The sequence below is a fragment of the Centropristis striata genome, chromosome 5 (assembly GCF_030273125.1).
Source record: "Centropristis striata isolate RG_2023a ecotype Rhode Island chromosome 5, C.striata_1.0, whole genome shotgun sequence".
In the NCBI taxonomy this organism is placed as follows: Eukaryota; Metazoa; Chordata; class Actinopteri; order Perciformes; family Serranidae; genus Centropristis; species Centropristis striata.
In genome coordinates, this window is record NC_081521.1 from 23,383,616 (window position 1) to 23,406,189 (window position 22,574).

Consider the following 22,574-nt stretch of genomic DNA (forward strand, 5'->3'; position numbering starts at 1 on the left):
GTTGCAGCAGGTTAAAGTTTAGGCGTTCATATTGTTTCTGATGGCAACAACTGTTGCTATACACTTAAAATTAAAGCATTACAATCAGCTTTATTTCTGTTGAATGACTCTTGAATATCAGCAGCCCCCTCAGCATGAACATCATGAGAGCCTTTAAAAAGACCGGTTTCAGTATCACAGCTGTGACCTTCATAAAACAGAGCTGGGCAACAGGTGGGCATCATGTGTGTGCTAATCTTCCACATTATGGTTGTTGATAACAGACACTGCACAGCCCTGCTCAGTTAAAACTCAGTAATTTAATATGGAATACATCAGCAATGTGATATTTGTAGCATGGAAGAAGCAAAGGTTGGGAAGATTCTGCTGATGCTAATAATAGAAAATGTCCATCATTCACTGTGGGTTTCTGTTACCAGAAGAATTCTGTGAGTACCGCAGACCCTCCAAAACAAGACATTGGGTGTCCACTGAGGGATTTTGGGCTTATTTTTTTTCACTTGCTCTCCTCCTCACTAAGGGCATGGAAATGTGGATTGTATTTCGCTGTGACAATCCGTGCCAATTTTGGAGGACAAGGTCGGTTAATGTGCAGCCTTCCCCCCTTTTTCACAGCCCACCCTACTTTACCCATCAACGCTCACACAAGGCTTACGGTGGGCGAAGGTTTGGGCCTCTGGGTCGCAGGTGATTCAGTGACTAGAATTTAAAAAGCCAAGGGCTGATCCTATAGGCCTGATTGAATCTCTATAGACAGATATCCGCGTAAGAATGTAGAATAAGTGGACAAGGGACAAGATTTTGGTATCGGAAGCGTTCTGGTTTTCGTTTGCAGTCTGAGTAGTATCGACCAATCATGCAGGTAAACAGTCCATGTGAAGGGCAAAAGGGGTGCAACACATTGGCTGAAATTATATTTTGGAACCCATTGGCCATCGTCTATTTAAGAAAATTTTCATGCATTCATATGTTATGTTTTGAGATATATATTTATAGATATTAGCCGAAATGTTGCCTGTACCTAAAACACCTATAAAAAGTATAGATGAAGTTTGTCATTAGAAGGAAAACAATGACTGATGCACAGAAGAGGAAGTCTTGCCCCCAGACGTTAAATCGTCATCACACCAATGGGAAGGGTTAAAAACAAACAAAAATAGTCACCATAGACCCACGAAATGCTCTGAAAATGCATTAATTCAGCAATTAGTCAGAGAAAAAACAAGTTTTGAAGGCAGCCAAGAAATTTGGTTACAAGCATTAATGTCCCCCTCAGGATGGATTGTAATAACTTTAGTGATCCTCTGACTTTTCATCAGCAGGTGCTTATGCTTACAAACTAAGACTAGGCTGGTGAATATGAACATTATACCTGCTAAACATGAGCATGTTAGCATTACCAATGCGAGGATGTTAGCATGCTGACATTAGCATTTACTACTCGGTGCAGCCTCACAGAGTCGCTAACACGGCTGCAGACTCCTCGTCTTGTTTATGTAGCTGTGAGTGCAAAAGCCATGAAGAAGACGGTGCTTCAGCTTTCTATCCCCCTTTATTTTCTTCTTCCTTCCCCGTTCACCCCACCCCTCTCCTGCCCGCCTGGCCACTAGCATGCTTCAGGTGTTCCACAGTCAGGCCCTGTGATTAGTCTAATTTGCACAAACGCTGGCGAGCGCCGCACCTGTTGCCCCTGCGCCGCCTGCAGCCGCGGTGCCTCAGCAGGCTGACAGGTCTTCCCTTGGATAATCCAATCTCCTCACAACGCCGTCGCTGCTCTCCACCAGCCCAGGACAAGGGCATTCATTTTTTTCTACCTCTTGTCTCCCTTCGTGTTCTCATGGCCACCATGCTCCTGATGGCTCATTATTGGACCGTTCATAAATACTGCCAGCCCGTACCCACCTCCCTGTTTTTTACAGCCTGCTGCTGTTTCCCCTCACTGCTCCTCATCGGCGCCTTCCTCTACCTGCCAATAAGGTGAGTAAAGCTTTCCTTCAGGTTCAAAAGAGGCCCAACAGCCTTCCACATGACAGCCCTCCAGTATCCACACACTCCATTTGGATTTGAAACAGGGCCAGGAGAAAATCAAGTGACACAGGCCACACAGAGTGGGAGGGAGGGAATGTGATCCCACTTGATTGTTGAGAGTTTATATAGCGAGTGATGACAAAGTGCTTTATGACTTTGCAGTGTTCGCTGGGCCCTGCGATTGAAGCCTTATACAGGCAAAGCCCCCTGGTGACCTTGGCTTGTCAAATGTTCTCATTTTCACCAGGAAGGAGCCAGTGTTCAGCGGCTGCTCAGAGCTGCTAAGCTGCTTTTAGAGACAGCCACAGAGAGCTTTTGGAGGTGACCCATGCTTCCTTACTTTGACTGCTGAACACACTATTGAGAAAAAGCATCAGTCAGAGAAAAGCTGAGTCCTGCTAACCCACTGAACTGTAAACCTATGTAGAATATAAAGCTATTAATATTTTCAACAAGGCAAAAAGTCTGCAGCTGGCAGCTCTGTGAGGCTGTAGACTTGAGCTAAAATCTAACATAAACATGCTAACATGTCCCACAAGACAATAATAACAATGACAACAGTAAAGTAACTGACATCAAGAAGGTATAGTGTTACCATGGTCACCATCCTAATTTTTGCATGATAGCATTTGCTAAATTAGCACTAAACATAAAGTACAACTGATGCTGATAGTTTTGCAAGTTTGAAAGTTTTGCAGGTCAAAGTATTGAAAAAATGACAGAGATCACCAGTTATTACAATTCATGCAGGGACATAAATGTGTGTACCAGATTTCACAGAAATCCATCCAATATGGCCTGAACTTCACTGAAAAACCACAAATATCACCAAAAATCTTAAGGCAACATCATCTTGGTAATGTGCATATCAGTGTTACATTCTGTACCAATTCAGCCAGTAGCTGTTGAGATATTTCACCTATAAATGAAAGCTTTGACTTGATGTTGGTCAGGGTACGTGATCAATCATTTCAACACTTCCCATTCATTGTCTATGTAAGCAGCTGTGCAATGCATCCTAGTAATACCACATGCATCTTAAGAGTTGTGCTTCATGATGGCCACTCCTCATTTGAATAAAGGCCACCTCTGTGGACATGTACCATCAGAATTCATCCTCTGGGAACCATGAATGTCTGTACATCAGTCTGGACCAACTGACCAGCCGATGTTGCCGTTTCTAGAGTCGCTAGTGGCTAAAAAGAACCCAAAAATATAGAATATAAGAGAAACCTAACTGTAGGAGAACATCTTGAAAGGTGGTTAACTGAATTTCACTGCAGATGTTGATAACATCAGTCCAAACAAGGATTCCCGAGGAGTAAAAAGATATTTCCAAAGGGTAAATCAACAGGAGGAGTTCCACAGGCCTTGTCACAAATCAAGTATCACATCAGATTGCTCCCAGTTGATGCCACGCACATCTTATCTCACAGGGAAGAGGAAGAAGACGCATTTCATCCCCAAGCGTCCTCTTCCTGCATTGTCTGTGACCTTTCCTATGCAAATCTTTACAGGACATTTCCCCTCAGGGAGATGTCAGGGAGCCGTGTTGGGTGGAGGTTGAAGCTTCAAGAACTGGACCTGTGCTGCTTGGATGTGAACTATTCTGAATCAGCGTGATGAGAAAACAATAGCTGGACCGGGATCAACGCTCAAGGACTCAAGAAGGAGTTTTAAATGAGTAGAGATGATGTGCGCCTGCTGCAGACACAGCCACGGTAGCCCTCTGACTGGCTGCTATGGGCTAACAACCCTTGCATTGATCCAAGGAGACACTCAGCCCTCTAACCTGCTGAGTGCTCAGTTCCAGTGAACAATGGAGTTCAGAGCGCGTCGATACACTACCCTATTGAGTGCTCTCCGTTTAGCAGCAAGATTGATGAGGTTAAGGCTCCCAACCGGGGAGCCAAATGGTGTCAAAACCAAGGTGTTGCTTTGGACAAACAATCCTTCACTGAACTAACACACTGAGAGGCACTGGTTACTGGCTAACACACCAGCTCTACCCAGGAAGTGTATTTAGACGGGCACAAGGTTTCTGAAAGGGTACGCAGACTGCAGTGGAAGTATTTAAGACTTTTAAAATGTAGATGAGAATATGAGGGTAGGATAGATGGTGCTTTCTGGACAGGAATGCACTGCAAATCCCCTAAGACACTAAATGATGTACAAGTGGATTTATTACAGTAGGTCCCTATAAATCTAAGGTTGGCCTGAACTCCAGGGAGAGGTTAATGGATTACAAAGGGATGTGGTATCGAACCTCAGAGAAGTTTATACACCTCATCAATATGTGAAACGCTATTGATCATTTAGACCCTGATAAATTAAATTCATACACTTGATAATGCATGGCAATATTCAGAATGCCCCGGATGAGGAAAAATTGCCGTTTTCAGACCCGCTTGTTTTTTAAATTATTTCGGGCGAGGATCTATGGTCGGAGCTTTTATCGGCAAGTGGGTAGAAAATTGCATATTAAGAAAACAAACTGTGGCAGTGTGTGGTTTGAACTGTACCCTCAGAAATCTCTTGGAATTATCAGCAACCTGTGTGAGCAGCATCCACCCTTTTCTGCTCAGATTTAAATCACAATAAATAATAACTTTGCTAAATATTTTGCTACTAAGTACAGACATGAGCTTGGACACTTTATGATATGATGGATCTACATTATGGATCCCATGTGCCATACAATACACTCCCTTCATATTAGCATGTTGGTTACATGTAAAGCATTATCCACTTGGGCTATAGCTTGTGTAAGAGAAGAACAATTCCACCAAATAACAAGACACAGTAACTGAAAGTCATGATGAGAAATGGTCCATCTTGCAGTGCAGAGATGACTTTGCTACCAAGTGGAGAGCTGTATAAATAGAATAAATCCAAGTTTCAGGTTTAACTTGGATGGACTCCCAATGAAAGGGAAATCCAAAACTCAACAACAAATTCAGTTTACAAGTCTTGGGAGTTCTACTGCATATGTGAAATGGGGAGTATATAGCCTTTTCTGGCTCAGGAGAGAGCTACACCAAATCTGATAATAGGCTCAAAGCTACATTAGCAACCACTAGCATAACACACTTGAATCTTCAACTAAATGGTCAGTGGCTGAGTTGTGTTTTTGGTAAAGTAGGTGCCAAAAAGATAAAGATTTCTGGTTCTGCATCAATTTTGATATACAGCCATGGAAAAAATTATTAGACCGTTGTTTTCTTTAATTTCTTGTTCATTTTAATGCCTGATACAACTAATGGAACATTTGTTTGGACAAATATAATGATAACAAAAAAAATAGCTCATAAGAGTTTAAGAGTTGATATCTAGCCATTTTCCATGGTTTTCTTGATAATAACCAAAAGCTGTATCAAGAAAACTAGATATCAGCTCTTAAATTAAACTCTTATGAGCTATTTTTTTTGTTATCATTATATTTGTCCAAACAAGTGCACCTGATGAACAAGGAACTGAAGAAAACAAGGGTGGTCTAATAATTTTTTCCATGACTGTATATTTAAGTGTAACAGAAGTGAAAGTATTTAAAATTTAAATTAGATCCAGATATTCATACATGTTAAATGCACTAACCTGGTGGAAATGCAGCATTATAGTTAAAAAATGGCACTGCTCAGACATCAGATCACTGTGAACAATCCAAGTTTGTGACTCTGCAATCATTATACTACTTTCTTTCTTTACAGTTGTCTGTATTGTAAGCAACAACCATTTAAGCACTTTTCAAATATTAAACTCAAGTATTGTACCCTTGTATATGTATCGTTTTGTGAAACATATAGAATAGGAAACCCTTATAGAGAAGGCGCAACACCCACAACAGAAACCGAGATGCACTGACGACCCACCTACAGAAATAAACAACGCTTCACACTTACAATGTGTAACTATGTCACTTACTCATTTCCAGAGAGAAAACTGAAAAAAAAAAGCCTGAAAGTCCCTGCCCTGTCATGCTTTCTGAAAAGTACTGTAGTATTCTGGTTTTAAGAAATACATTACAGCTGGTTCGGAGAGGTGACACAAAAAACCTAAAAAAACAGAAGCTTGGGAACCACAAAGATTAAATCAGTAAAGTCAACCTAAAAATGGTTTTAGACTTCACAGGCGTTTGGATATTCACACGTGTAGAAGGTTAAAAGTTACAGTAGTGATGTTACTGGATGTCTAACAAATACAACAAAACTCTCATTTTTAAGTTTTTTATTATTATCAAACTTAGCCAAACAGATTTTTTTTTTTTTTACAGAAAACCTTCCTGCACCTGAACATACACAACCACATTCACACAAACATCTCAGAGAGATTAAATACTGCACAACCCGCTTAAAGGCCAACTTCTGTGAGATCTGAGTATTTGTTTGTTATTGTGCATTTCCTTTCCTTTAATGCTCATTGGATAGATGGACATACAAAAATTTTATTCAATTAGGATTTAAAATAGGCACCCTACTGCAAGTCAAGTATTTTGCTTCATGTTTCAAAAACTATACTTATGTAACTGCAGGAAACAATATAAACATGAGAGTCCCAGTAATACTAGGTTTAGCCTTTAATAGTTACATACAGTAGCATGTATTTAGCATCCAGTTGGTTTCAAATGAATATAAGAGAGATTCTACTTGGGATAAAGCAGATTTATTACACTTATGTACACTTGTGGCTGACATTCAGACAGTAATCAGCAGGTTACAGAGAGGACCAATCACTGGTTCTACAGTGGATAAGAAGCACAAGTTACATCCCTTGATTACATACTTCTTTTAACCAGCCTGATTCATCCATACAAGTTCATCTCTACTAAATCAGAAAATATAGTTTACAGACTACTGCATTGTTGTTGTCTCAATGAACATAACCAAACATAATCTGTCGGTAAGGACGGGTGTCACACAGAAATGTGCAGTGCCCCTCTACCTTTTTCTGTGTTCCTATGAAGGCCATGTGATGGAGGTGGAAATGGCACCAGAGCTGATATCCCTTCTTCTCACTCATGGACTCTTCTTGTTAGCTGGAGACAGAGTGAGTAATTCAATAAGTCAAGTATTCATTTATTACTTTCCTTTTCAATCATGGGGCAATTTTTTTCTAACTTCCCCCATCCACCTCCACACCGAGGAAAAAACAAAAGTGATACAAGTTCTGCAACTTCCATCTGTGGCAGCGCTGTTGTCTTACTGCTGCTTAATTACAAAATATTGGCGCCGTTTTCTGTAAAGATTACTCACTGTAGGAGGCCCTACATAATTTGGACCGCAGGGTTTGTCACGGAAAATAATACAATGCAACTGGGCTTTCTGTATTAGATTTCCGCTTTTAGCCTCCTTGACATTTCAAGCTGCATGAACTAATACATCTGTTATTTGTTGATCATTTGATTATTAACATACTTCACAAACCAAATCAGCTGCCCTGCTGGAGACACAGATACAGCTCAGCAGACAGTCTGGGTTTTCTCGCCTGCCACGCACAAACGCACACGCAGAAGATACACAATTCAGCCCTCAGTGAAAAAGGAAAGCGGGGGAAAAAAACATTTATCTTCCCCTCCTTTGAGCATATGAGCACTCTGACACCGGCATGGAACAAAGCCCGTCATCACATTCTAATCTCGAATTTCAGGGCTTTTATTTCACCCAAATGCCACCCTGCTGGCCTTGTGAATTATTGACAGACTGACACCAATGCGAAAGGACACATAAAAGAGGCTAAAAGCTCCGGCCCTGGAAGAGCTTGTCCTCTTCTATTGCCATCAACAGGGAGACAAACTCTGCTAATGCTTCTCTGGAAGCTCACGGTAACTTTGAGACTGAAGTGCCAACATATGACTCCTGACCTAAAGCTGCACTATACAGAGATATTCTGTGCAGCACTGCCTCTTTGGTCTGTATGAGAGCCGAAGCACAATTACAAGGACACAAACGCAAAGCTGTGAATTATCTGATCAAATCATGAAAATTAAAAGCAGTCAGTCACACACAGTTAGTACTGCACACAGCCCTGTAAAGTCATTGTGATTTGACTATTGCTCGTCATTTCTCCTTTCAAAGAAACGTCACAGCGTGGTGCTTGTCTCAGCATGCAGTCATTTAGTTTGCATGATGAAAAGTAAATCGAGGTAAGCCGTGTGTCAACTAGACACTCCAATATTTGTCGGTTTTGCATCTTCTCACGCCTACTCCTCATTTTACTCAAGATTAAGATGTTACAGAAACAAGTGGAAACAGACAGTGAAGAGGAATTAAAACAAAAAAGCAAAAAAAAAAGTGTGAGCAAAGAGGATAAGAATGAAACAAAGCTGTCAGCAGAGATGAGAAGCGGAGAGTGTTTTTGTGCTTTCTACTGCGATCTAATCCACCTCGCTCTCATTGCTGGCACCCTCGGGCCGCCTCAGTTTGTCCACCTGTTCATTAATCTGTCCATCCCCGCCTCGCCGATCCACTGTCTGCATGCTTACACCGTCCTCCTCCCCCTCCTCCTCCTCCTCCTCTTCTACATGGCTGACATCCTCCTCCTTCTTCTCCTCCTCCCCCTGCACCTCCATACGGACCTGGTCCTTCAGGTCAAGGGTTAGTGTTGCACCAAGGCCCACGTCGCTGTCGTCTCCGTTTATAGCATGCGCTCCATCAGGCCCACCCAGTGCGTCCTGGGGGCTGTGGTGGCCATCTTTGATGGGGGAGGAGGTGGTGGACTCGTTACTGACGGGGGAGATGTCGCTGCTGCTGTTGGTGTGGTCGACTGGCGGTGAGCCGGGTGCCGATGGTGGCTTCAGTGGAATCTGCCATGAGGGGATTTTAGGAATACTGGGAGTGGAGGGGAATTGTCTCCTGTGGAAAGCGAGGCAGACAAACAAAAGGAAGAAAATGAGGCCTGATCACAACATTATCAAAAAACCTCACTGTGATCAAACTGTGCAAGAAGAGCTTTCCCACGATGCAATCAGCCATAATTGGGCATACTGCAACTACAATACTATATATAGCTTCCTATGTCAGGTGTTGAATGACAATATATCCTCAACACTAGTTTAGCATGCAGCCACACACAAAGCACCCAATGTAATTCTCATAATTACAGCAGAGAAAATAGCTTTTCCTCCCCCAAACAGCCAGATGTTCGTCACACCTGGTAAAGATGCTCTAAGATTTTTTTAATTACATCCACTGCAGCTTTTAAGATCAAAAAGACAACGTTGAATCATAATGGGATAAGCACTTCTTGGTGGTTTAAAAAAACCCAAAACAGTTTGGAGATGATTTGGATCATTTGAACAGGAAAGGGAACACGTTTGGAGACAGATGGTGAGTTTAGTTTGTGATTCAAGCCTTTGCCAGAAAACTCATTGTGAGAGTCAGGATGAAGTCAAGAAAGCAAATGACAAAAGGATTATTGCTGATTAGAATGTACGAGAGGAACAAAACATGCTCAACTAGACAGTTCTGAGGCAATTTTCGTTCTTGCCGGTTTTCTGATGTACACTCTTACTTCAGGCTTCATTATAGACACTGATACATAATCATGCATGCTAATGGGCCTGACTGAGCTGGGCTGTGCCTGACTAGATTGAGGAACAAAGATGGGAAGAATGAGGGGATGTCTGGCAGCATACAATGAGACCTTTAACAACACTTTACACCTTGTGTGAACACGTGGCAGGTATGATCAGATTTTACCCAGACAACAAATAAAATCAGTGATCTGTGATTAGTGAGTGAAAAGTATCTATATTTCATTAAGACACAACAGAATTCTTAAGTTCAGGTAAATAATTTCTCCTGCTGTGTTGTGTCATTTTGCACTCATAAATTGAAAGTTGCATCGGAGCGATTATGCTTGCTTACCAATAAAAGCATAAAAACACAGCAGACCAGCTGATGCCTGCAGTATGCTAATTGGATGAGGCAAGTTGTGTATTAAAAGAAATGGTGCAATCAGTATTATAACCTCTTGCGCCTGTGAAATTAAACATATCTGAAATTAATGATTATTTGCTCTTTTGTATTATTTATTCAGTCACAAACACAAACTTTCAGGCCATATACAATACAACTGTACTGCGTTAGTGGCAAAGATGATTATATACTGACTGTTTGTAGTTACTATATGTACTACATATTCTGAGATCTAACTCTCAGAAGTCAAGAAACCATACAGTATACGTATGTAAAAAAAAAAAAAGAATAATCTCAAGATCAATTTAGTAGCTTTCAACCACATTGTGTTGTCATGTTGTTGTTGTCGACTCCAGTTGGGGGAAATGGTGACAGTTCTGAGAATGGGGTTAAACTTCGCTTCATGATGCACCGCTTTCAATGTGCAACCAACGGTGTTCAAGGATTAAAGTATTCTACAAATCTAATTTTCGATTTAACCTTTTTTCCCACACTGAAGGCTATGTTAGAGTATTAAGCTCACGACCTGATACCCATGGTCGTTTACGCTGCTTTTGATTTTGATGACTGAAATTGAAAGCTCATTTCAATTGATTTTCAATTCAGATATCCCCTAAGTACCCCTAGTAGCACCTTAGACAAGGTTATGTTCCTAGAACTGAGTTAAACAGAACCATTACAAGCCTTTGGCCTTGGCCTCTTTTCTTCTTCTTTTAAACAAAAGTAATAATGGCATGAATTTATATTTGTGTCTTAATCCGTCAATACGCTATTTTTTCAAGTGAACAACCAAAAAATAAATACAATTATTGCAAGAGCACTTCAAAGAGTAAAAAGGATTATGTGGGTGATTAAAAAATATCTTCATGTCAAGTATAAGTGATATGTGGCCAAAGTTAACACATGGTACGTTTGATTTAATTACAAAGAGCTTTGTTCCTGTTTAACACTCTCATATGGTTCAAATAGACTGCATCCAGGACCTCAAAAGTACATGAAAACAGTGAGCCGTTCAGCTTTAAACAGACACCCACAAACACACCTGTACTGTTTCATGTGACAGTGGTCTGGATAACTTTGTTACCTGCTGAGCAGTAAGCCCTTCAAAGAGACGATCTCAGCCTTCAGCTCTCCAACTGTTTGGTTGTCCAGGACGCGGTTGGTTGAAGACGATGTCTGTAGGAAACACACAAGAGAGACACACACAACAAATGTCACAGACACACACAGGCTCTGTTCAGGTCACATGTTGGCTTGCAGCACAAAGTCAATATACGTCTTTCAACAACTCCTCTGTGGTCGTTCTCAACAACATGAAATAATAATAATAAAAAAGCTTTGTTTGGAAAAAAGGACATAGGGTGCAAGGCAAACAAATATGGTAAATGCAAATGCAGAAGCCGCATGTTTTTTGTGTAGCCAGGTCATTCGTCACCATAACAACCTCACAACGGCCTACTGCAGGTGATGACAGAAAGAAGGACAAACAATCCCACTACAGTCTCATTTATGGCCTCGACTGCTCAGGAAGTCCAGTGAGTGTGAATCATGCTTTTTTACATAATTTTCCATACTATCTAGAAAAGATTAGGCCAGTGTCCAGTCTTTTGGATAATGACTTTATCTTGAACAATGGCCACATTCATGAAGGCAGACCATAGCTTAGCAGTTTGTTTTGTTCTTTTTGTCTTTTATCAAAGGCATGTGTTATCACACACACTGGTTTGGCATGAAATGCTACAGCGCATAATGGCAAGTATTTGAATGGCAAATTGCTGCTGAAAATCTGTCTCTGCAGCACTTTTTTAGGGATAGGCCGGACTTTGACTGAGCGAGCTACAAAATGACAAGTTACAAGGTGAAGCCAATATGGAAGTGCCTTCCTTATATGTGCATTCTTTCGAATGGTGACAAAGAAGTCTGATTGTATAGAAGTCTATGAGAAAATGACCACATATCTCACATGATTTATTAGCTTGGTAAAAATTTTCCTGATGAATCTATTATCTCAATCACTAGTTTCAAGACTTCTTTAAGACAGCATGATGTTTGTTTAGTAAATGATGATCCCATTTAGAAGAAAACAGATGTAGCTTTAGGGCGTGGCTACCCAATGACTATGATAGAGCCATGGTACTGTGTACATTTAAACTGTAACATTTTGGTTGGCTAAAAAAATCCCTGTTTGCTGTTCAGTTGTAATAAAAGTCACTGGTTTTTCCCAGTAAGTGCATTTTGTTTTAAGCCTGTTTTTCGCATGCCAAAATGAGTGTCCCCAAGCTGGCGAGTTAGCGTTTAATATGTGTAACCTGGCCCCGCCCCGCTGATATCCACTCTACCCTCCAAATGTAGTCACTTCTGGTTCCCCAAAAAAAGGATAGCGACGGCCAAAATTCCTAAGTCATTAAATCATTGTATTTTTCTTCTCAAACACTGGGGAGGTGCTAATCTTCAAGGCACTCAAAACAATCCAAATGAAACAATCAGGGGTTGAACGGCTCAGAGACAAATGCAACCTGCGACAGGGCGTCATGAGAAGGCTGTGCTTCGCTGCAGAGAGTATCAACCCAAAAAGGTTGGGAACCAGTGATGTAGATAATTGCTCCCCATTCACAATCCATTCCTGAATAAAAAGCACAAACATGTGCGAGAACAGGGGGATAGACTGATGAGACCAGAGGGAGAAGACAAGGGAGAAAGTGGGATAAAAGAAAAGTAAAAACTGTAATTAAGACTCTCCTGACTCACCAGAGGAAGCTTGTTAGAAAGCGTGGACCCCCTATCGAGGGTAGAGGGATAACTTGGACTCTTTCGCTTGTAATTAAATCTAAGAGAAATTAATTGAATCACATCTGAAAGGGATCAGACTCATTTACAGTGGAAGGAGGGAGGCAGAGGAGGAGAAGTGAAGGGAGACAGAAAAGGAGGCGCTTTTTTTGGCTCTTATCGACTCCTAAACCTTGCTGATAAGGAGCCCTGTTTTAGAGGTGGTGCATTGGAGGCCTGCTGAAGACACTCTTATTACAGCCGTCACCTCATTAGAACCATCTTAATCCCTCGCCTCCCCAAGGCACCCGTATAATAAGGCTGGATTCTGCTTCTCTCATTTTATATCGAAAAAAATTAATTGCTGTATGGGCTGAGCTAAAAGACTTCCTAGGCACAGAATCAACTGAAGAAATATGCAAATTGCTCTAAATAACTGAAAATTATTTCTATATCACTTAACAAAGTGCAAAAAAAAAGCTTCGGAGTAGAATTGTTAACTGCCAGCTACATAATGTGCATTATCTCACGAGCAACACCATATAATATCTCACATCAAGACTTGTCACACAACACTACCACTGACATATGTCTTATTAAGTCTGAAGAAACCTAATTAAATGTTGGGCCAGGACTGGATTTCAGCTTTGAGATACATTATGTGAGTGTGTATACACACACATTGTGTAAGAATCTTGTGTTAAGTGCACTAGCTGCTTGGATGGAGGCTGAGTGGAGGGGTATCAGTGACTGGAGAGATTGAAAGAAACACCGCTGACTTTAAAAGCCCCTCCTGAAGTGCTGACACATATCCAATAGACCACACGCGCGTGTCCGATGCAGTGTTTTATCAAACTGCTGATCAAAATATTTAACTTCTGCAATGATTTAGCAGCTTTGATTACAAAAGCACCGTCATCAAGAGGATACTTCCAGGTTTGTGGATGCATGGCAGTTAAAGGTGCAATTTGACATTATCAACAGAATGTGAGGAAGACAAGACTACAAAAGACATTTTCCCTGAAGAAGCCAATCTGTGCATTGTAGCTTTAAAAATAAAAAGATTCAGAGTTATGTGTGCACGTCTCTCCTCTTTCATCTGGTGTCTATTATGCTTGGTGGTGTACAGGTGCAGGGCTCTAAGGGCTCTGTGTGGCCTAAACAGTGAGAACATAATTCTCTGCTTGGCACTGCACATCGCAAAAAGCATCACGCATGAACAAACAACTAACAAACAAATGAACTAACCAACCAAAACCAAAATAACAACTCAACCTGGAAGAGAGGTGCCACCTATTACACTGTCAGCCTCCACTGTGCTGGCTGGATGTCTTTTTTACTCTGTAAACACTGTACATAGTAAAGATTTCCTCTAACTGGTTTAAAAGCCTTGTAACTAATATGTCTCGGGTGGGTGACTGGGTGTGATAGGGGTCAGCCTCTTTCTGCTGGTTAACTAAGTGCTTCATGAAAAAAAAAGGAAAAAATATATCACAAGCAAAGAAGAAAAAAAAAGAAGACTATCAACTCTAGCAGCACCCAAGGACGGCAACGCATCTGGCTAAATGAAGATAAATGCCTGTGGACCATTAGCAACAAGATAAGATCTTTAACAAGGCTTGTTTAAGAGTGTCTGAAGGCAAATTAATTCACAGTTACTCCGCCGGCAGACAGTGTGTTTTCGTGTAACGCATGTATATTTATGATGGAATTAGTTTCAAAAGGAAGTCCCCAGAGGAGTGTTTTTGAGTGGAAACACTGGTACAGTGCAATTGATTTCACTCTATTTATGCACTTTCCCACTGGCAGTATGTCTCACACAAGCAAGGAGGCGGTTTCTAATCTTCTATGTAGTATCCACTAATAAAGAGAACGATCAGTGAGTTGAGACAGCAGGGAAAACACAGTTAACAGGCAGATTTGTAATGATAATGGAGCAGAAATAGACTAGGCTGCTTAACATCAGGGCTGAATCATCCTCAGGCAAATCTATCCTTAACACGCCAACAGTTACAGCAGCTTGTCTTTGAAGAATCATGATAACGGAGAAAATAGTAAAAAAAAAAAAAAAAAAAGAGAGAAACTGTCTCAGGCTCTTAAGTCTGGAAATGTGCAGCATCAGCGTGTGTGTGTGTGTGTGTGTGTGTGTGTGTGTGTGTGTGTGTGTGTGTGTGTGTGGACATGAGTCAGCCTGTCTAAACTCACATCCATAATGAGGTCCCCAGTTTAGGGACAGTAAAAGCACTCCGCAATTGAGCGGTTTCCAAACTACGAGAAATGTTTACTTAGCAGCTCAGGAAACAGAAGTCTCCATGTGTTTCGGGTTAAAGGCACATTTCCGCGTTGAGAGGTATAATTGCTAAGCGTGGCGCACTTTGAGCGGCGTGGTGAAGCAAACCCCGAAAGCCGCAAACGGTGAATGATAAGTAGCTTGCCAGCTCCAACATGTGTTTCTCATCAGGCATCCCGGACCTGAAAACAATTTCCCAATTTCCCCCGTGGCCTGAGACAACAGAGGGCCTTGTGCCGACTCGCAGGGAAAATTTAAGATCAACACTATAGCTATAAAGCAGAGTTTATGATTTGTTTAATGGGTGTTTTGATGTGAATTATACTTTTTATACACTACCGCTGTCCAACAAGGCACTCATAGCAAATGAAGTAGACAGTTTTTAATCCAATCTGTGATTTGGAGATGACAAATGAAAAGAAAAAAAAAACCCTTGTCCCTTTATGCTGGAGGGAGCTCATTGTTTGAAGTAGGCCTATCCTGCCTGAAATAAAACCTTCGTTTTCAGAATTCAGACCAGCGTGGGGTCAAATCAGATTATCATTTGCACATGCTGATTTGGGCTGCCGCCGCTTTCAACGCGGCTCGGTGTGAAGTTGTGCGGCTCAGAACTTGAAACAGCACAAAATGAGCTATGACTCGTCAGTTTTTGATGAACCTCGTCCAGGAAAGAGATTCATATTTTTCTTCCTCGTTTGTGCCGAAGCAGATGTGTCCGCATATGTTTTCCTGCGATATCCAGATGCTACAGTGAAACATCCATGTGCTTAACAAGCTGTGGACATAAAACATTGTCTAAGATTGTCTCTTCCAAGGCACTTTTTTAGAGCCCAGAGATCATAAAGCAATTTATGAGCAGTGTTATAAAAAAGCAAGCAACATTTCATCCGTGCACATAAGTTTTTAGACCAATCACTCACGCCAATTCACCCTAAACACTTACAATTCTGAGTAGATTATGAACACTGTCTATAAAAATCAAGGCGAGGAGGAACGACAATATGGTTAAAGATTATGGTCTCATGATGAGATGCACCATCGTTTTTTGCAGCTTCTGTTCTGATGATATACAGTATAATAAGGCTGTCCATCTTAGGTAGTTATGACTTGCAGTTTTAGTACACAGAGGCCTCGAGAAACCTTTTCTCTCTCCTCATCAATCTGGAGATTTCAACCTGCAACTTTACGTTTACTGAGCTCTTCTGCAATTCCAAAGTTACTGCCTGTCTTAGCTTTCCTCGAAAACATTAATCACACATTACAGACCTTGAAGGTGCAGTCTGTAACTTTCATGTTCAAACTACAGTAAAATGCACCAGCTTTGTAAAGTTGTTTCAATTCATTCTTGTTAGTTTGTCAGAACAGAAATATGTCATTTAGTGAAATGAAGATGGTACTGGAGTGTCTGTGTGTGTATGCATGAACACAAAGGGTGAATAAAACTAAAGCAAACCAATCCTGCAAAGCCTGAAATCCAAACCACAACAGATCACACCCTTCGTTTATTTATTTTTATTTCTTCTCTCCAGCTCCCTTTTTTTATGCCTTCTCCTTTCCTTGATCTATATTTTCAACTTAATTACTACTTTTTTCAAATTCTATTATTTTGATTTTAACATGCCGTTCCCTGCTATTTATTTGTGTCTTTTTATGTTTTGTAAATCAATAACATCTACTGTTGCCTTTGTATGTGTTATGTGGTAGTATATATATATAGTATATACAGTCATGAAAAAAATTATAAGACCACCCTTTTTCTTCAATTTCTTGTTCATTTTAATGCCTGGTACAACTAAAGGTAAATTTTTTGGACAAATATAATGATAACAACAAAAATAGCTCCTTTACCTTTAGTTGCACCAGGCATTAAAATGAACAAGAAATTGAAGAAAACAAGGGTATTGTTTTTTTTTCCATGACTATACACTTATTAGTAAATCAAGGGGAAAAAAATAAAAAATAAAATCAAGTTAAGATTGTTCTGGGGTTTTTTTTTTTTCAAACAAAAGGGTGTGACACAACAAGATAACATGTATGGGCTTCACCAACTACAAATGTGCCATTACCTGCTGTATTAAATTACAGTATAAAAAACTATATTCATAATTTGGAATGATAAACAGATAATAATCTAGCTTTCCTCAAAAACATGTACCGTACATAGAAGACCTTTCCTTGTTTTAACTACAGGAAAGATTAACATCTATGGTAGCACCTCAAAAAATGTGCAAATATTTGTTAAAAGTAAATTAAAATAAATACAACTAAAAGGGTAAGATTAGGTGATGCGAATGTTTTGTAACATAATAACATGAGGTTTAACTGAAATCACTGATATTCCAGCAAACTGCAAACGCTTCGTGGAGGAGTAAAGGTAAAGTAAGTAAAGGCTGCTGAGTTACTGATGAAGTGGTAGCTACCTCTGCTGCAGCCAGTTCCTGAGAGAGCTCCTGGATTTTCTGCTGCTGCTGGATCAGGAGCTCCTGGACGGAGACCAGGGTCTGCTGCAGCTGGCTGACTGTGAAAACAAGCAGAATAACAGACGGTAAATTCAGCAAACCTCAAAAAAGAAAAAAGAAAAAAAGAGGAAGTTAGATTGCGTGATAATGTTGTTTTGATGCAACAGAACTGAACATTTTCTTTTTAAGCGTTGATGACAGAACTGATGAGACTCAACTTGTGTCACTGATCAAAGCTGTCCTCTAAGAATTGTAATCAAAGCTAATACCCGGTAACTTTAGTCGCGGCTTTTTGGTCCGAGGCGCTGAGGGTAGAGGGTGGGAAGGAGGTGGGGGGGGGGGGGGGCACATAGGATGGAGATATTAATCTCTAGTGCCTGAACTTAAATCAAATAACAGTCTCTAACCTTCCATTATCCACCCAGACACTGCCTTCTAATGCATCTTAAATCCTCAAACGATCAACAAAGGAAAAAACAAGGCTCTCATTTGGGAGGAGGCTGCCAGACAAAATGTCCCCCCTAATCCTAATAAATATTGTTCTTTTTCCATTGACTTTGAAGATTGAATTAGTTCAAGTGTTGGTGTTGGACGAGGGTGTATGATTTCAAATAACACCGGGCACAGTTTGTTGCCCCCTGCTTCCAGTCACGCGTGTATTACCAAACAATGCATTAAGTTTCCCCGAGCTGATTATATTACAGAAAACCAATAAACATTCATATAAATCATGGGCGTGTAAAGTGTTAAATCAAGCCTAATAGGATTAACATCAACAGATATTGTGGCGGTCCACTGCTGAGGTTGTCAGGCCAATGGTTAAAAGCCTGAGCTGCAGCCGGCTGGACGGGATGTAAAGAACCCTCCTCTCACATTAACCCAGGCCAGGACAAAAGACAGAGCCCGGCTCTGAGCCTGTGTTTTCTTTTGAAAAAACCAACACAGACAAAATATTTGATCTTTCAAAGAAGCTAATATCTAGCAGTGACACCTGTGTTTAAATGGGTGGAGTTGAATCAATATAGGTGGGTCGCTGAAATGTTTGATCTTTTCATGCTTGCAGAATCCTATGGAACACGAGTTTGAGCAGGATCGACGGTTGGAGCCAAAAAAAGCATTCTGCAAACATTTTGAGTTTTTTTATACAGTTTGTGCGAGCGGCCTTTCTGAAGACGGTAATAAAACTTAAAATACCGCGGCCATCCCTGCTTAAAAAGGTGTTACTATGACAGGGTGTGCACGCTAAACCAAGCGCTGCCTTATTAGTCTCTGATTCCACCTCGCCACAGAACGGCTTATCCAGATGTGTGTCAGTCTGCCAGCCTGTAATGCTGTGCCTCCTGAATTACCACTGGCACCGCTGCTTTTTCAGCCACTCCAGCCAAAACAGTCCACTTCTTTTCATGTCCCCCCACAAAGTAAGACTCCTTTGTTCTGTTCAGGCACTTGACAAAAATGCATAACTTCGTATCCCCAGTTATCACAGATATGAAGCCAGGAATAATGAAGTCAATGACTTTGGCCAGGCATGAATCAAAAGGAGGCTGTGGCTGCGGTGTGTGTGTGCGCGCGTGCGTGTGGAGACAAGATGATGTGTGAGGCTTGCAGCTGCTGTGAGGAGGGTGCACATTGTGTATTCAGTAAATTATTCAGTAAATACCTCGATATAATGTACACTACATATGTCCAGGCCTGTCTCTGTCTTTAATGGCCAGCTGGTCACCAATATGGCTCCCACCGACAAAGAGTGCCCAAACAGCCGCACAATTCCATTACAGCCTGGTTGCGCTGAAGTAGTTCCAAGATCCATTCATTAATTGTCTGTGTGAAGTTGTAGGCAAATCATAATGGGAGTCAAGGCCCCTACTCTCGAGCTGGGGCTGGCGAGAGAGACTAATGTGGTCCCCATTCAAAAGGATACATCACCTCATTGCGCCCGGCACTAGAGAAATACATGAACTTTAACAAAAGGGGGTTCAAGCAATTGGCAGCGGCGAGGCAGTCGGTCGCTATTACTCAGTGCAGCGAGGAGAGAGGGAGCGAGAGGGAGAGGAAGACAAAGGGAAAGCAGAGGGAGAAAACTCTCAGTGTAATTGCAACCCCTCTCCCCAACTGTTAACTACAACAGTCATTAACTACAATAGCAGCTTGGCTACTGCAGTCATAGCAAATTAGTTCCCCACACTGGCTGAAGAAAAGCCCCGTGTTTTGTTTTTTTTCCACCGGAGTCTCACCTACTAGCTGCAAAGCACAGGAGGACTCTTACTGTGAAATCCTGTCTATACCGACAAACAAAACAGGGTTTGTAAGTTGGCAAATCTCCAGAAAGTGATAAGCAGATCAAGAATGGGAGGTGAATCAGCCAGAGGAAATGTGTTTGCATAGTTGGGAGAAAATGACCATAAAAGAGCATATATTTGTTAATCAGATTCAGGGTGGCACACCTCGCACGCAATCTCACACAACTGCTGCCCTCAACCTACCTTAGCCAGCCAGAAAACAATAGGATGGGTGTGACTGGATTCAATGATAACAGCCATATTTTCATCCGCACTATGTTGGTCCGTGACAGGAGCTGTAAACTCTTAATTTGTTTTAATTTGGAGATGAAGGGAAAATTCAAACAAAGGATGCTTGTATTGAAAGTTCGTGTTTATGATTTAAGATTACAGCCTGTGGTTAAAAGAATTTGTTTGGCTCCTCTTTGTCTCAATGCAGCAAACAAAACATTGTAAAGACATGCATGTTGGTAGTTTATACAGTTTTCTGTCAGACCTGGAAAATATGTAGATACAGCTGGCAAAAACAGGAACGAGGGACTCACTTTAGTAACTCCCGAGAGGAATTCTTTTTTACCTTGTTTGACCTCTCATTCAGACAGGTGCACACAGCTCATGTGCACTTGAATGTGACTTCATAATTTGATTTAAATACACATTTTGATAAATCCAGAAAGAAAGGTTAAATTATGTGACATGCCATCAAAGCTCCACAATTCCATGAAAGTGAGATAAAATGTTCTTAATGTCTGATTTAATTACATTGTGCCTCTAGGTCCTTTTATTGAACATATTATGTAAACTGTCTTTGAGTATCTTTAAGCACTCTATGAATAGAGTGTTTTATTATAATATAATATTTTTCTCCCGAAAAACTATAGTTTCCACCTGCCAGGCTACCTGTCTCTGATGGGAATTGGTACTTTCCGGTGAAAAAACACTCCAGTTCAACAGTACTGCTAACGAGACCAAACTTTCTCAGAGTGCCTCTCTCATTTACGCCTCCCTGGATTTTTAATTATACTGACGAAGAGCTAGGAAAGCATCTCTCTCCGTGCTTCTCTCTCTCTCTCTCTCTCCATGTCTGACAGCCAGGTTGAGATTCCTCACCTGTCCAACATGGGAGCCGCACCTGTCACCGTGCACTTAATCACACTAGGGCCAGTGCTGAGCCCAGACGCCACACAGTGGCATGCTGCATGCACACACACACAAACACACACACACACATACACACACACACATACACAGACACGCACAGAAAATTAAAATGAACTTTCTCACAACCTACGGGGAAGAGGGTGGATGATGATGATGGCGGTGGAGGTTTGGATGAGGGTGAGGTTGGTGCAGGGGGAGACGGATGGGAGGGGGGGAGGGAGAGAAGAGAGGATGGGCGGGGGCGGGGGGGGGAGAAAAGTTGTCATTTCCCAACTCCTCATTAATATTCCGAGGTTAAGAGCTTTTCAGCGAAACGTAATTAATTGAGCCCGAGCCTGACAGTAAACAAGCAATTTCAAATTAAAGCGAAATGACAGCGGCGTCATTTGTTAAAAACGTGCGGGGCCCCCCGATTTTGGCGACAGATAAATGAGGGAAAATGTTAAGGAGGGAGAAAGTGATGAAGATATTAATCTTCACCTGTCTGTGTCAGCGTGCCACTCATTGCCGCAATGTTGCTCTCCATCCTCTGCAGATGCTTCTTGTCCTCTCGGCTGCCCATAATGAGGGGAAGGATGTATTTCTGCAATTAAAAGCATGGCACAATATTACACTTCTCTCTGGTGGGAAGGGGCAGAAGATGGGGAAAAGACAGAGCCACCTAGAGTTGGCAGCAGAGGGTCAGAGGCATTGTTTTATTAGATTAGAGTTTAAAATGCCTGATTAGGTTCTTCAAGCAACTGATATAGGCATGTACACACATCTAGAGTTGATTACAATTTTAAACATTTCTTTTACAAACAATTAGTTGTTTAAGTTTGAAATAGCTACTGGTTCTAGATTTGCTACCATCTCTAGTACTTATAGTTGTAAATGAAATATCTTTGGGTTTTAGACCCAATTAAAATGCAACTTGGTTTCTTATAAATGTTGACAGTTTTCCATTTATTTATACTAATACTAATACACTTATAAATAATCATACTGATCTTTACTGAAAGTAAAAACATATTTCCAGTAATATAAGTGAATGAAACCCAGGAAGAGATGGTGAAAATAAGACAGGCCTACAGGGAAAACATGGTGGCGAACACTGAAAATAGTCTTACAAAACCAAAAACAATGTCATGTTGTTTATAGTCTCTCCGCCACTGAATAAACAGAACTCTACCAAAATGATATGTATGTCTGACAGCCAAATGAGGAGGTTTCTTATCCAGTGTGAATGTTAACCAGATGAGCAGTTTTGAGTGTCTCACTGAGTCCTTTACATTAGTGCGTGGTGCCGAGCTCACCAAATAAAATCAATGTCCATGTGACCCTGGAGGGCCTCGATGACCTGTATAAATGTTTTTTTGTTTTCTGGTTTTAGGGCTGAATAAGGAGCACTTAGTCCCTCGCAGCCGGTTAGCAGCCGTCTGCTGCCCCAGCCAGGTTTTCTCTCCAACTCAGGTGGCAAGCAGCCACACCAGCGCAAGTAATAAACACTTTTTAGAGAAAAAGATTAAATGAGTGTCAACACGTAGTAATTAATAAGTGGGTTGCTGGGAGTGTGGTGTTTACAAGGTGTGCCATAACATAAATAAAGTATGGGCAGAAGCCTGGACATATGGTGCGACTGGCGCTACGCTCCAGTGACATGACAGCAACCTGTGCCGTCCCGCCAGGGTATCCCACC

General features: G+C 41.3%; 1 protein-coding gene across 3 annotated transcripts in view; it reads right to left on the bottom strand.

Moving 5' to 3' along the window:
• Positions 1-6,395: 6,395 nt before the first annotated feature.
• pex14 (peroxisomal biogenesis factor 14) overlaps positions 6,396-22,574 on the bottom strand; it is a 49,869-nt gene continuing 33,690 nt past the window's right edge. Inside the window, exons 6-10 of one of the 3 annotated variants that reach the window (XM_059333511.1) lie at positions 21,377-21,479; positions 17,418-17,515; positions 11,026-11,117; positions 8,507-8,876; positions 6,396-7,060 (exon numbers count right to left, since the gene is read on the bottom strand). In XM_059333511.1, coding sequence (XP_059189494.1) covers positions 7,037-7,060; positions 8,507-8,876; positions 11,026-11,117; positions 17,418-17,515; positions 21,377-21,479 — 687 coding nt within the window. In that variant the 3' untranslated portion in view covers positions 6,396-7,036. Of the gene's footprint in view, positions 8,877-11,025; positions 11,118-17,417; positions 17,516-21,376; positions 21,480-22,574 lie in introns of all 3 variants that reach the window. The other 2 variants (XM_059333510.1, XM_059333509.1) reach the window with 2 other exon arrangements.